This window comes from Brassica napus, chromosome A1, assembly GCF_020379485.1.
Source record: "Brassica napus cultivar Da-Ae chromosome A1, Da-Ae, whole genome shotgun sequence".
Lineage (NCBI taxonomy): Eukaryota > Viridiplantae > Streptophyta > Magnoliopsida > Brassicales > Brassicaceae > Brassica > Brassica napus.
In genome coordinates, this window is record NC_063434.1 from 7,194,384 (window position 1) to 7,207,123 (window position 12,740).

At 32.9% G+C, this 12,740-nt stretch overlaps 2 protein-coding genes across 2 annotated transcripts; one reads left to right on the plus strand and one right to left on the minus strand.

Moving 5' to 3' along the window:
• Window positions 1-4,938: 4,938 nt before the first annotated feature.
• Window positions 4,939-8,187, plus strand: LOC106440542 (protein IQ-DOMAIN 22). The gene is made up of 4 exons (XM_013882244.3): window positions 4,939-5,633; window positions 6,799-7,011; window positions 7,110-7,187; window positions 7,395-8,187. The coding sequence occupies exons 1-4, from the start codon at window positions 5,052-5,054 to the stop codon at window positions 8,022-8,024; spliced, it is 1,503 nt and encodes a 500-aa protein (XP_013737698.2). The 5' UTR covers window positions 4,939-5,051; the 3' UTR covers window positions 8,025-8,187.
• A 101-nt stretch (window positions 8,188-8,288) lies between these two features.
• On the minus strand, window positions 8,289-10,208 carry LOC106440551 (RHOMBOID-like protein 7). Its single transcript, XM_013882254.3, has 4 exons — window positions 9,445-10,208; window positions 8,887-9,214; window positions 8,549-8,802; window positions 8,289-8,410 (listed from the first exon to the last, which is right to left on the minus strand). The coding sequence occupies exons 1-4, from the start codon at window positions 9,699-9,701 to the stop codon at window positions 8,308-8,310; spliced, it is 942 nt and encodes a 313-aa protein (XP_013737708.2). The 5' UTR covers window positions 9,702-10,208; the 3' UTR covers window positions 8,289-8,307.
• Between the last annotated feature and the right edge of the window lie 2,532 nt (window positions 10,209-12,740).

Here is a 12,740-nt window from a genome sequence, read left to right on the forward strand (position 1 = left end):
TAACGAGTCATCCCTAGCAGTCTCTTATACGGAATACTACGTCAACGGAATACAGTGATTGTATATGTAATTTAAATTAATAATATTTTTCATCTGATATCAAATAAAACTCTATATGCGACAGCAATCATGGTGAAAATTTGTTTCTTTAGTTAGATCATTCTTATGATTTTTGCAATCAGTTGTATTTCATTGATTATGTATAATCTTACACACTTGAGAAACTAAGATGGTAATTTTAATCTTAAAAAACTGGAAAATAAAAATCAAACAGAAAATTTGATTGAACATTCCAAAATTTATCCGACTGTATGCGACTTAACCACGACCGGTGCGCATTCTCTCGACGATAGAAATAAAATTCGTTGTTGTTGCATGGCGTGAATGATTGAATTCAACCTCTAATGACAGTTTTGTTCTTGTAGATGAGTTTCGGATTTTCATTTGTAATCTCATTACATGAAGGAAAAACGACGAAAGCAACTTTGGATGCTTCATATTAGTCATAATGATTTGTTATTAGGTGCACCTAATCTTGTAAATAAATCATAATCATCGTTGATTAGTTCCTATCCAGATTTCCTGCTTCGACTATATGACTGATTAGCTATTACTCAGTATCATACAATAGTCATAATCTTGACATTTATTAGTCTCTTGGCTAACAAATGCTACTATTTATTTGGAGAAACAAACAATAATTCCGCTGGAATATTTGACCATCTGCGAGAGACACGTACGACGGGTTCATACACGAAGAAGCGTTGACCAAAGTCCACAACAACCGTCCACTCGCAGTCCACTGTTTACGACCAACTAAGATTCATGTAGGCTCCACTTTTTGTACTTGTATGACACGTGGCAAAATACGGCCTTTCGGTCTGATGCCTCTTCTTCCATCTCTCTGAGCCTCTGTGATGTCTCTTTCTCATTTGCATGAGGCAATACCGAAGATTCCAGTGGATTAATTGTCGGTCCAATTACTTATTTCCATTCGCGACTACGAGTTAGATTCTCCAAAGTGGTTTACACGTGAACCATTGGAACCATTGGATTCATTATGATGTACTTTAAGACATATCTTTGTTAACAGTGTTTTTAACAGTTTTTGTTCATTTGTTAATTATGGCTGTACATTTGGAAGATTCACAGCTCACCCTAGTTCGTAAGTAAGTTCATTTTGGTTCATTAATTTAGCTCTGAATTTAGTCTGACTGTCACGATATAAAGCTGTTCTTTGAAATGTTTGTTTGATACGTTTAAGTACAATAAGTACTAGTCCAGGATGCTTATCTGATGTTTGCAATATAATAACTTTTACAATATACAAATATCTATTCGTAATTCGTATACATTTATATCATTCCACAATACTTTTAGTTGGCGTAGAAATACAACATGGTGGACATATAATTAAATCTATATAGTTGTCTGTATTTAGTTTTTTTTTTGTTTTTTAAAATTGATGGTATCCAAGATCTCTGACATAGTAAAAATCCAGTATACACAACTAGTTTAACTAGTCCCATCTCTTGTCGTAATATCTTCTAATGTCCATTGTGATTTAGGTGCTAAGGACAAATCTCGTAATGTTTATTTACTTATATATATAAAAATCGAATATCTCATATAGTTTCTCGTTCGTAGAATCATACAGCTATCACGAATAGCATTGCAGCCAAAAATAACCAGTCTATTGTTCCCTATAAAGTCCAAAATTTTTAACATCTATATAAATCTGATGACAAAACATTTTAAATGCGTGATAGACAAAAGAGAAAGAAAACAAACAAAAAAAACGAATACTATGAGAATTGTAATCCGACTTCGATTGCCATGTACACAAAACGACGGTGCAGCGGACGGCGCGACCCCGTTAAGAGACGAGAAACGGAGTAGGGACCATAAAAACGTGATGGTGATGGGAAAAAACGTTTTATTATCAGCCATTGGATTACGGTGCATCATCATCGGGTATGGGTCCGTATCGGATTATAGTGTGGTCCATCTCCAAGCAAAAGGTATTGACGCTTTTTGTCATCTCTCTGTTCTTTGGAGTCACCATGATATTTTTCAGATTCACATGACAAAAATATAATGTAACAACACATTCACTAAAATCAAATTTATTAGGTTACAGAGGGCTTGCATTAGATGTATTTATTGTTAATGCAGTAGATATATAAGTATATAACACAGCTGACAAGTCAGAAGTGATTTTTTTTTTTGAGCAATAAGTAAATCTTTTCTTTTATTCAAAGCTCACAGCTCACAATTAGTACCAAGTCAGAAGTGAATCTTTTTTTTTTGAGTCAGAAGTGAATCTAAAGTGTTGTTAACACAAGAACTTACACAACGCTCTCTAAATAAAATACTCCCTCCGTTTTTTTAATATAAGTCGTTTTACAGTTATGCACATAAATTAAAAAATCATTAATCAATACTATTAAAACAGAAGCAATTTTTATCTACTTACAAATAGTTTAGGTTGGACCATTATATTTAATTATATTTCCTATTATTTCTATTCATATCTAATTTAATTATTAAACATCATACCTAAAATTAAGGAACTAACTAACTAATCTGTTATTTTTAAACTAATGAATTTAATTTATAATAATTCGAAATTTAAATAACTAGTCAATTATATTTTAGTTATTAATGTAATAAATACTTATATATATATCTATTCATTTGTATATATACAACTATATATTAATCCAAATGCAAAAAAAAAAACAAATTGTTCAAAACCCTCACCAAATACATAAAAATATAATTTTTATAGTTAGAGTATTAAATATATATATATATATATATATGATAAAATTAATATTAATAGTAATTATACGATGAAACATGTTACTGTTGATAGCTTTATGAATATATTTTTACGGGTTACTCAAAGAGACATGTAACATATATATCAAATATAAACTAATTGAACAAATATATTAACAAAAATATATCATAAAACATTACATTAACATGAATCGATGCCAGAGAGTAAGGGTTAATATTTTAATTATTTAAAAATATAATTATATATATATATAAATTATAAAAATTAAGAACTAAATATACTAAAATTATATATCAAAATAAAATAATAAATATTATAATAAATATTTACATTTCTAATGCGAATAATGAAATTAACTTTTAAATTTAAAATAAGCCATAGACAAAACATCAAAAAGTATCTAATAACATGTGAATAACAAAAGTAAACTAACTAAATAAATAAACAATTTTTTTTTTTTTGCAAACGTAAATCATTAATTTGTAATAGACGTATACACATTATTGATGCTCAAATCTATTTCATTTTTAGTATGCATCCTCTCAAATATTGATCCATTAACAAGATGGAATTTTAGTTGCACTAGAATTGTATTTAAATTGGAATATTACTTTCATAATATATTCACTATTCATCTGAATATTCATGAATATATATTACAATACTCTAAATATGATAATAAATCAAACCGAATTACATATTGGGTCATCTACTAGCTCAACCGATAACCACATCTCGGGTTTTAGCGGTTGTTACGAGTTTTATAGAATTTTTAAATAACAGTTTTAAAAAAAAAACTAAAATGGATTACATATGAGCCACCGAATTTGCCAATTTTACTGCGTGTCGGGCCGGGTTTCAAAACATTAAATATAATGTTCTATTTGTAATATCTAAGTGTAGATACAATTAAAATACAAATTTATATCAAATAAACTTGGAATGTTTCGAAAGTGATCCCGCGCTTTGAAAGCGCGGGTCAAAATCTAGTCTTATCTATTAAAAGGGAAATACCATTTTTATCTACTACAAAATAGTCATACTAGAAGTCTAGGTCCATATATTCAAATAATATTTTTATTGTTTACATTAATTTCTTTAGTGTATAACATTTCTAAATAATTATAAGGATATTTATAACAAATCCATTTTAACTATAAATTTAAATTTTAGTTTTAAGAATAACAAAATCTGTTGAGAAAAAATCTAACAAAATCTTTTTAAAAATTTAAATATTCTATTAATTAATGCACTGATTAATTAATACTGATTAATTTCATAATTAGTAGTATGATATTATTATAAATTAATTTTAATTAATTTTTTATTATAAACAAAATAATGAAGTTTTATGCTAATTTTATAAATTTTATAAGTATATTCTACATTATATTAAAATAGAAGTAATTAATGAATTACATATTAAATTATGTTTTTTGTTCAAACATATTAAAATTATGTTGAATTGGTAAACCAATATATTTTGAAAAATACTTTAATTAAGATAAAGAAATAAAATATCATTCACCGTTTAAAGTGACTAAATATCATTCACCTTTTAAAATGATCAATATTCATAAATTATGTAATAATTTTTACAAAAAATAATGTTGTTAAAAAATAATGTTGTTAACAAAAAATAATGTTGTTAATAAATTTTACATAGAAAATCGAAAACGACATATAATTTAGAGCAAAAAAACTTTTTTAAAACAATTTATATTAAAAAACAGAGGGAGTAATAAATACTCCCTCTGTTTCAATATAGATGATGTTTTAGAAGGTTTGTTTTGTTTCAATTTACATGAAGTTTTGAGATTTTAAAGAAGTTTTGAGATTTTAAGATTAACTTTAACTTTATTGGAAACTGTTCAACCAATTAGATTTTACAGTTTTTTTTATAATTGGTTAACTGATTTTAAAATTATATTTTTAAAATATTTTTCTAGAAAAATATAATTTTCTTAAACTTTGTGCACTACTACAAAACATCAAATATTATGAAATAGAGGGAGTAGAGACTAACGAAATTTCCCGGGAAAAGAGATAGAGAGATTGTGATTCACACGCGCGAGTGAGGTGCGTGGTTCTAGTTAAAAACACTGTTGTCAACTGCTGCGACTACTTAACTCAAACAAGCTCTCAGTTTATCTCCCCGCTCTCTCTCTCTCTCTCTATAAACTGAGCAAAACTCCGGCAAGAGGAAACGCCATCGTTTCATTCGTCTGACTAAAGTTTCCACACTATGGGAAAAGCTTCACGGTGGTTTAGGAATCTATTCGGACTTAAAAAAACCGAACCGGGTTACCCGGATCCATCCCTCGAGACGCCTTCTCGCTCTTACACAAAACGCCGATGGAGCTTCGTCAAATCCAAACGCGAAAAAGAAACCGCACCGCCGAACCAGCATCCTCCTCCTCCGTCGTCGCTACCGAACTCTACTCCTCCACCGTCATCATACTACCCCAAGTCATCTCCGTCTCCGTACCACCAATCGTCTCCGTCGTCTCAAGCACGGAGGCGGAAACAGAAGCCTGTGTGGGAGGATGAGGTTGACGACGATTCCGCCAAGCATGCGATTGCGGTGGCCGCCGCGACTGCTGCTGTTGCTAAAGCCGCCGTCAACGCCGCTAATGCGGCAGCTGCGGTCGTTAGGCTCACGAGCAAGAGCGGAAGGATTATGCGTAGTCCCGTCACTGCGCATTTTAGCAACGGGTTCGAGGACGTGCCGGCGTATGTTAGCAAGTTCGACGGGCACGGAAGTGGCCGCGGCGTTTGTGAAGATCTTGCGGCGATTAAGATACAATCCGCATTTCGCGGTTATTTGGTAAATTTTATTTCTTCCTCTTTTATAATTTGTTTTGCTAATATTTATTGCGTAGGAGTTTAAAAGTGAAACTGTTATAGATTTTTTAAAAAAGTCGCGGGGATTAACGTCGATATAACATTTTTCGATGTCGTAAACCTTCTGCTGCTTCCTCTCCCCTAGACGAGTGTTTAGACACTAACCTTCTATATTCCCATTTATTAATTTTGTTTTCATATTGGAGCACTTGAATATCCTTCATATAAAGTAATTTTTTTGCTGAAACCCAAAAAACATAGTTGCTATTTTCTTCTCAATTTTATATTCACCGGTTAGGTATTGTTTTCAGTTAAACCATTTGTTTAAATTGATTCCGGTTCCAACAATGTAGAGTTGTCTTAACATTTAGACCAAAAAAAAAACAATGTAGAGTTGCCGACCCTCAACAAGTTGAATGCTTTCGTTTAAATGTGAGGAAATAATATATATTTTACAGTCGAAAGTCATTACTGACCAAATTAAATGAAATATTTTCATAGAAATAGCCAGTGGAAGATCCAGTAAACATCAACCAATACGAAGTAGTTGAAGTTTTGTTCTATTGGTTTGTGAATGTTTTCTCCTCTGGACCACTTCATCATTACATGGTGATGGTGGCTTGCTATAGTTAGTCTATTAATTCCGTTCAGTATATAGGCTAGACGTAGCTAATTTTACATATGTATATTAATATTTCAATGCAGGCCTACTTTATAGTTAATGGGCGAATCTTATATTTCTTTTTTTTTTGTTGGAGTGTTTAAGACAATAGTGTGTGTGTAAGACAATTCAGACCCAAATGTGAACTCATCGACAGGAAAGTCTTTCATTATTAGATTATTATTCATGTTTCCTATTGTAGAGAGAGTGACAATACATGTAATGATATAAATGTCTTCATCATTTCATGTATTTAATTTTCTTGAAGTCTTCGTGAATGAATATTTGAAAGTTCAATTTCCTCAAAGGTCGACTAGCTTTTTTTGTCCTCCTTTACGCGCCAACTTCTATCAAAAGTAATGTTTATTTGAAATTCAATATGCTTTTGTGGTCCTATCCATAATAAGAGCTTGTGCTCAACACTAATTGACCTTTGTAGGATTGATTTGCTCTTTGTGATTTTGTTTTTTTGATTAATTTTAATCAGGCAAGGAGAGCGTTAAGGGCACTCAAGGGACTGGTTAGGCTTCAAGCTATAGTTAGAGGCCATATTGAACGAAAGAGAATGTCAGTCCATCTGCGTAGGATGCATGCTTTGGTTAGAGCCCAGGCTCGTGTGCGTGCCTCTCGGGTTGTTGTCACGTCTGAATCCTCTTCTTCTCAATCCAACAACACCAAATCTTCTCACTTCCAAAACCCCGTAAGCATGGTTAAAGCCTCTTAAGATTATTCTTATTTAATCTAGAACATGCCTTTTAGTTCAAGGTTCCACCTTAACAACTCTGTTTATTCATTAAGGGTCCACCAACGCCGGAAAAACTTGAGCATTCTATCTCTTCTCGCAGCTCCAAGCTCGGTCATTCTCATCTTTTCAAGGTATTACATTTTCAGTTTCTCCTCATTTAGTTGCTTACTAATATGAAATTTTTGGTTTATATATTATATTAGTTACAAACATGACTTATGTTCAAAACATATTAGGTTTATATTGTTAGTTAGGCTTATCCATTTTACATTTCTTTTATTATTTATTTGTGACTCCTACTACTACTTAAAGTAAGAGATTGGGTTACAATTTTTCAGAGGAACGGTTCTAAGGCAAACAACAACAGCAACAAACCGTACACTTCTGCTCACAGAGAAGTTTTCTCAGCCATGAACGAAGAAGAAAAGATCCTTGAAATCGACAGGAAACACAACAGCTCTTACACAAGACGCAGCAGACCGGACATGTTCTACTCCTCCCACCTCGTCCTAGACAACTCAGGCCGGTCCGGACCAGTTTACCCCATGCCTTTTAGCCCGTCCTCGTCACATGAAGAGACTGTAAACCAGTTTTTCACAGCAGAGAACAGTCCTCAGCTATACTCAGCTACTTCCGTAAGCAAACGCAGTGCTTTCACGGCTAGTTCTATTGCACCGAGCGATTGCACTAAAAGTTGCTGCTACGCGGACCATCCAAGCTACATGGCTTGTACAGAGTCCTCTAGGGCCAAGGCCCGGTCTGCTAGTGCCCCAAAGTCACGCCCTCAGTTATTTTACGATCAGTCTTCGTCGAAACGGTTTGGATTTGTTGACGTGCCATACTGTGGTGGTGATACGAAGTCAGGTCCGCAGAAAGGTTCTGCTCTGCACGCTAGTTTCATGAACAAGGCTTACCCTGGTTCAGGTCGGTTGGACCGTCTAGGGATGCCAATTAGTTATCGGTACTAAGAAAATATGAGGGACTGGTCTGGTTGTGATAATAATCAAATGTAGAAGTGGAGAACCGGTTAAACCCGGTTTTGTTGTAGATCAGTGGATTGAACCTTTGCTGTTCACTATCTTTGTAGTTTGGACTGAGTGAATTATGCAAATAGAACATGCTTAATCATAACTTTTCAGTTGACATATATAAATCACTATTATTGTATATGCTTTAAAAATTAAATGAAAGAATCGGGTTAATTACAAAAAAAAAAGAAAGAAAGCAATCTAACACTAAAGAAAAAAATTGTCATGACCATTGGGATTTTACAGAGTAGCTAAGTTTATGACACCACTTACAATATCTGTTCAAGTTATCTCCTCTGAATAGTAACACCAACCCAGTAACAAACCTGCACATTGGTATTATTCAAACCAAATACCGGTTTAGTAAGCTAATCAAATGTATGTACTAGAGATCACGGGTAGGATTGAGTTAATCAAATGTGGTAATTAGTATCATGAAGGACTAAGAAAGTTCTGAAGCTTACCCGACCACAAAGACGATGGATGCAGCTATGCAAAGCACGAATTGACAAGTGTTGTACTTCGGTTTAACAATCGAACCGGGAACAAGAGAAACTCCGTTTTCCTCCCAATCGAACTGTGGATGAATCAAGAGAAGAAAACCGAGAAGAAAACCTCCCAAGAAACCTCCAATGTGAGCAAAATTATCAACAGGAGGAAGTGTACCTAATCCTAAGTTAACACCAACTATCACCAAAAGCATTATCAGAGCCACACCCTACAAAAATAATCAGTAATCATCACAATGCACTCAAGAGTTTCTTATGCTCAATGCAAAAAAGAAGTTGGTTTGTGAGCATACCTTGTTGTCATAGGTAGTCCAATTGATTAATAATTCTGATAACATTGCTCCTAAGAGTCCAAACAAGGCGCTTGAAGCACCAACGGATATGGCATTCTGAAGAAACAGACAAGATAGTATGCTCCCGCAGAAGCCTGACACAAGATAGATTGTCCCAACTCGAACAAAACCAAACTGCTGTTCGAGACGAAATCCAATGAAGGCGACACAAAACATGTTTGTTAGCAAATGGATAACACCGGCGTGCAACCACATACATGTTAAGAGTCTCCAACCTTGACGCTTGTTAACTATTTTCCCCCATGCCAAAGCTCCCATTTTCTCCAATCTGCAAAATTTTAATAGTTTAACTCAGAACCAAACCTATGAACTAATAATGTTGTGTCTGAATTTGTCATAAAAGAGCTCCTCTGCTCAAATGAAATGATCAAAATCTAAAAATAGAATCTTATTGGGGCGTTGACCTAGATGTGGATAGAATGTTTGGTAACTTGAGTGGCAAGGAAACGAAAAAACCCTAAATAGAGATCAGATGATACAAATGTTGGAATCACTCACGTAGAGGAAGAAGGGCCAAGCAGAGGGTTCTTCTTGAAAGACTCAAAGGAGAAGCGTCCGAGGAACTTTGCGAGACAACGATCGCTCTTGTGAGGGCAGTCGTTGACGTACATCACCGAAATGAAAATGACGACGTTGGCAACCACCACCACTGGAATCAGCCACGACGTCCATCGTACATCAGGCGTCGTCTCGTCACCGCGATTACCGACTCTTCGCTCTGTTCCTCCTACTTCAGGATCTTCCTCGGAAACCATCTCTCACGTATTCTAGCTTAATGCAACTAAGAACTCTGAAGTTCTTTTTGCAAGAACTTTGATTGCTTTTGGAAAGAAAAGTTCCAACTTATGTTTTTATTTATTTGAAACAAGAACAAACAGCTTGAGACATGTAACTTTGTACAGAGCAATTTTGCTGTCATGAGTTTTTTTATTTATTTATTAAACTGAAACGAGTCAAGGAGGCCAATTGTAATATTATTTTTTTTTGGAAAAAATAAATATGTGTTGATATGCATGTACGTGCTACAGTAAACACTATTTTATATACACTATTTTTTTTGAACGGCCACTATTTGATATACACAAGTAACGTTTTTTTATTGTGACAATTATGACGTAATATTTTGGGATAGATTTGGTAGAAAATTTGAAGACAATTAGTTTAATTAGAGGATTCCCACCAAAGAGGAACTAGTCTACTGGATAAATTTGTTAGATTATCTAATAGAATTTTGAAAAGCCATATATTAAAATTTCTTTGGAAAAGATCTGCTTTCCAAAGAAAAAATCCATAATGTGCGGGTCATTAACAAAAAAACAATTGGAAGATTCTCAAGCAAAGACATGATTTCACATTTTTTGTTTATGAATTAGAGTGATGGTAACATAAATCTTGGTGTGACTCTACACCAACAAATGATAATAATCTTATTACTAGGACATGAATTTCATGAACTTTAGAGCATTTCTAAAAAGACTCTTTATTTTAGAGTTTACAAAACTCTATATTTGAAGTTTCAAAGTTTTTTTTTCCAAAATCAAAACTTTAAATTTAATTTTAAAACTATTTGTAATTTACCCTATGATTCTTATATTTTCATAATTATTAAAAATGATAGAACTTTTATAAATAACTAGCACATATATAAAAATATTACAGTAATACTAATTAATAAATTCTTACACTAAAATATAAAATTATAAATAGAAATACATAACTAAATATTAAAGTACAAATAAAATATCACATTATTCCATAACATTATTTCCGTAATATCTATCATCGGTTACACAAAGTTTGTTTGGACAATATTTTAGAGGCTTTGGAGCAAATTTACTAAACTATTAGTGTTATTGTAATATTTAAATTTGTGCAATAATTATGTCTTTGTTAATTTTTTTTTTATAAAAATTATTAAGTTTCTTTTGTAATATTCTTGTTGTCTAATTTTAGTTTTCAAATATTATAAATCTTATCTTAATATTTTTATTTAATTTTATGTGTAAAATTTGAATTTATAAAAATAAATTTGAAATATTTATGATATGCAAAAATTTTAAAGATTAAAATGATAAATGAGAAAATACTTAAAAATTATAAATATGATGTGTAATTAATTATAATGACCAAAATGCATATAAAAACAGAATTAGTCTTCTACAACAGAGAAGGTATCTTCGAGTGCTAGAACAGCTTTTGCCACTAAGTCTACCTCACAGTTTTGCAAGCGAGGAATAAAAACAAAAGATATAGCCTCAAAGGCTTTACTAAACTGATAAATGTCGCTCAAGATCCCAAACAGAGATGGTCGAGTTTCCTTGGCCTTCAGCATCCTGGTGAGGACCTGAGAATCCGAGAAAACCGTAAGAGATCGGATGTTTGACGCAGCAGCCGCCATGACTGCAGAACGAACAGCTAGGTATTCCGCCATAAATGCTGAGGAGATAAAACGCCGGGAGAGCCGGATGATAGGCAGAGGAGGTTGGATAGGGCCGCTAAAGATGACTCCAGTGCCGCAGGACCTGGTGACCGGACTCTAAGCTGCGTCGGCGTGACACTTCGGACCTGTTGTGAAACTAGTAGTGATAGTGTTGTTGTGATTACCGCCATGCTGAGCATTGGGAGAGCCATAATTGGCTTCGTGTAGCTGTGCTTCCTGCCATTCCTTGGCATTCTTAATAGATTTAAGTAGCACTTCCGAACCTGTAAACGAGCAATTATCAAAACATAGTTTATTTCTTGCTTTCCACTAGTTCCATATTATCCATGGCCAAAGTTCCTAATAGCATTACAAACATTTTTATAGGCAGAAGCATATAACCAGACCTTTTTGTTTGCACTTTACTATACGTGTTGAATTCTCACTCTCTATCTATAATTTCCTTGCTTGAAACTAAAAAATGTTACCTGACTGAGTATAACTCCCTCCTTTGTAAAGTTTATTTTAATGTAATAATATCAACTAAAAATCGAAGTAATAATAATAAGTCTAAACTGATAAACGTGAACGATCGAGGGTCGATTTAAAAAAAATATATAGTGGAGTTGAACCGAAAGTTGATGACTAGCAATTATTTAACAACAATTTTTTAAGAGGCTCACAAGTACACTTCCAACATGTGGAAATCCCTAAACGATGAAGAAGATTTAGCATAAACTGCTGAAAACTTGACTTGTAAAAGTCGTCTCTCTTCTCTATTTATTTTCACTATTTGCGTGAAATGACTACTTGTGGAAATTAGTAGCATGAAATTAAGTACATAGAAAAGTTGGATTGTTAGACTATTATGATTTATGAGTAATTCTTGGGTTCACCCCTAGGGTAAACCTCTAGGTTCACCAACCAATAGTGTTTGAGTATTTGATATTTGATATCTTTTAAAAAAGGAAACAACATTGAATTTCCAAATAAGATTATGTTTTTAAAATAAAACAATAAAAATACATAAAAATAGTTACAAAAAATAAATATAAATAAATATTTTTAAGTCTTCAGCAAAATACTAAATCCTATACCCTAATTCTTAAACCCTAAACCTTAAATTTTGGATAAACTCTAAACGTTTGAAAATCTTAAACCCTAAATCATACATTAAAAACTAAATTTTAATAACACTAAACCCTAAATCCTAATCACTAAACCCTGAACCCTTGGATAAACCCTGAACCCTTGGATAAATCATAAACTGTAAATCAAAAATATTTAAAATTAAACTCTAGAGTTTATGATTTATCCAAAGGTTCAGAGTTTACCCAAGGGTTTAGGGTTTAGTGATTAGGATTTAGGGTTTAGT

What these genes read in the sequence shown, in the direction of transcription:
- LOC106440542 (XM_013882244.3), top strand. Translation starts at nt 5,052, where the DNA reads ATGGGAAAAGCTTCACGGTGGTTTAGGAATCTATTCGGACTTAAAAAA. An exon ending in CTTCTCACTTCCAAAACCCC is followed by an intron (nt 7,012 to 7,109) that starts GTAAGCATGGTT and finishes TTATTCATTAAG; the next exon opens with GGTCCACCAACGCCGGAAAA. An exon ending in GTCATTCTCATCTTTTCAAG is followed by an intron (nt 7,188 to 7,394) that starts GTATTACATTTT and finishes ACAATTTTTCAG; the next exon opens with AGGAACGGTTCTAAGGCAAA.
- LOC106440551 (XM_013882254.3), bottom strand. Translation starts at nt 9,701, where the DNA reads ATGGTTTCCGAGGAAGATCCTGAAGTAGGAGGAACAGAGCGAAGAGTC. An exon ending in GGACTACCTATGACAACAAG is followed by an intron (nt 8,803 to 8,886) that starts GTATGCTCACAA and finishes TTATTTTTGTAG; the next exon opens with GGTGTGGCTCTGATAATGCT. An exon ending in TCCATCGTCTTTGTGGTCGG is followed by an intron (nt 8,411 to 8,548) that starts GTAAGCTTCAGA and finishes ACCAATGTGCAG; the next exon opens with GTTTGTTACTGGGTTGGTGT.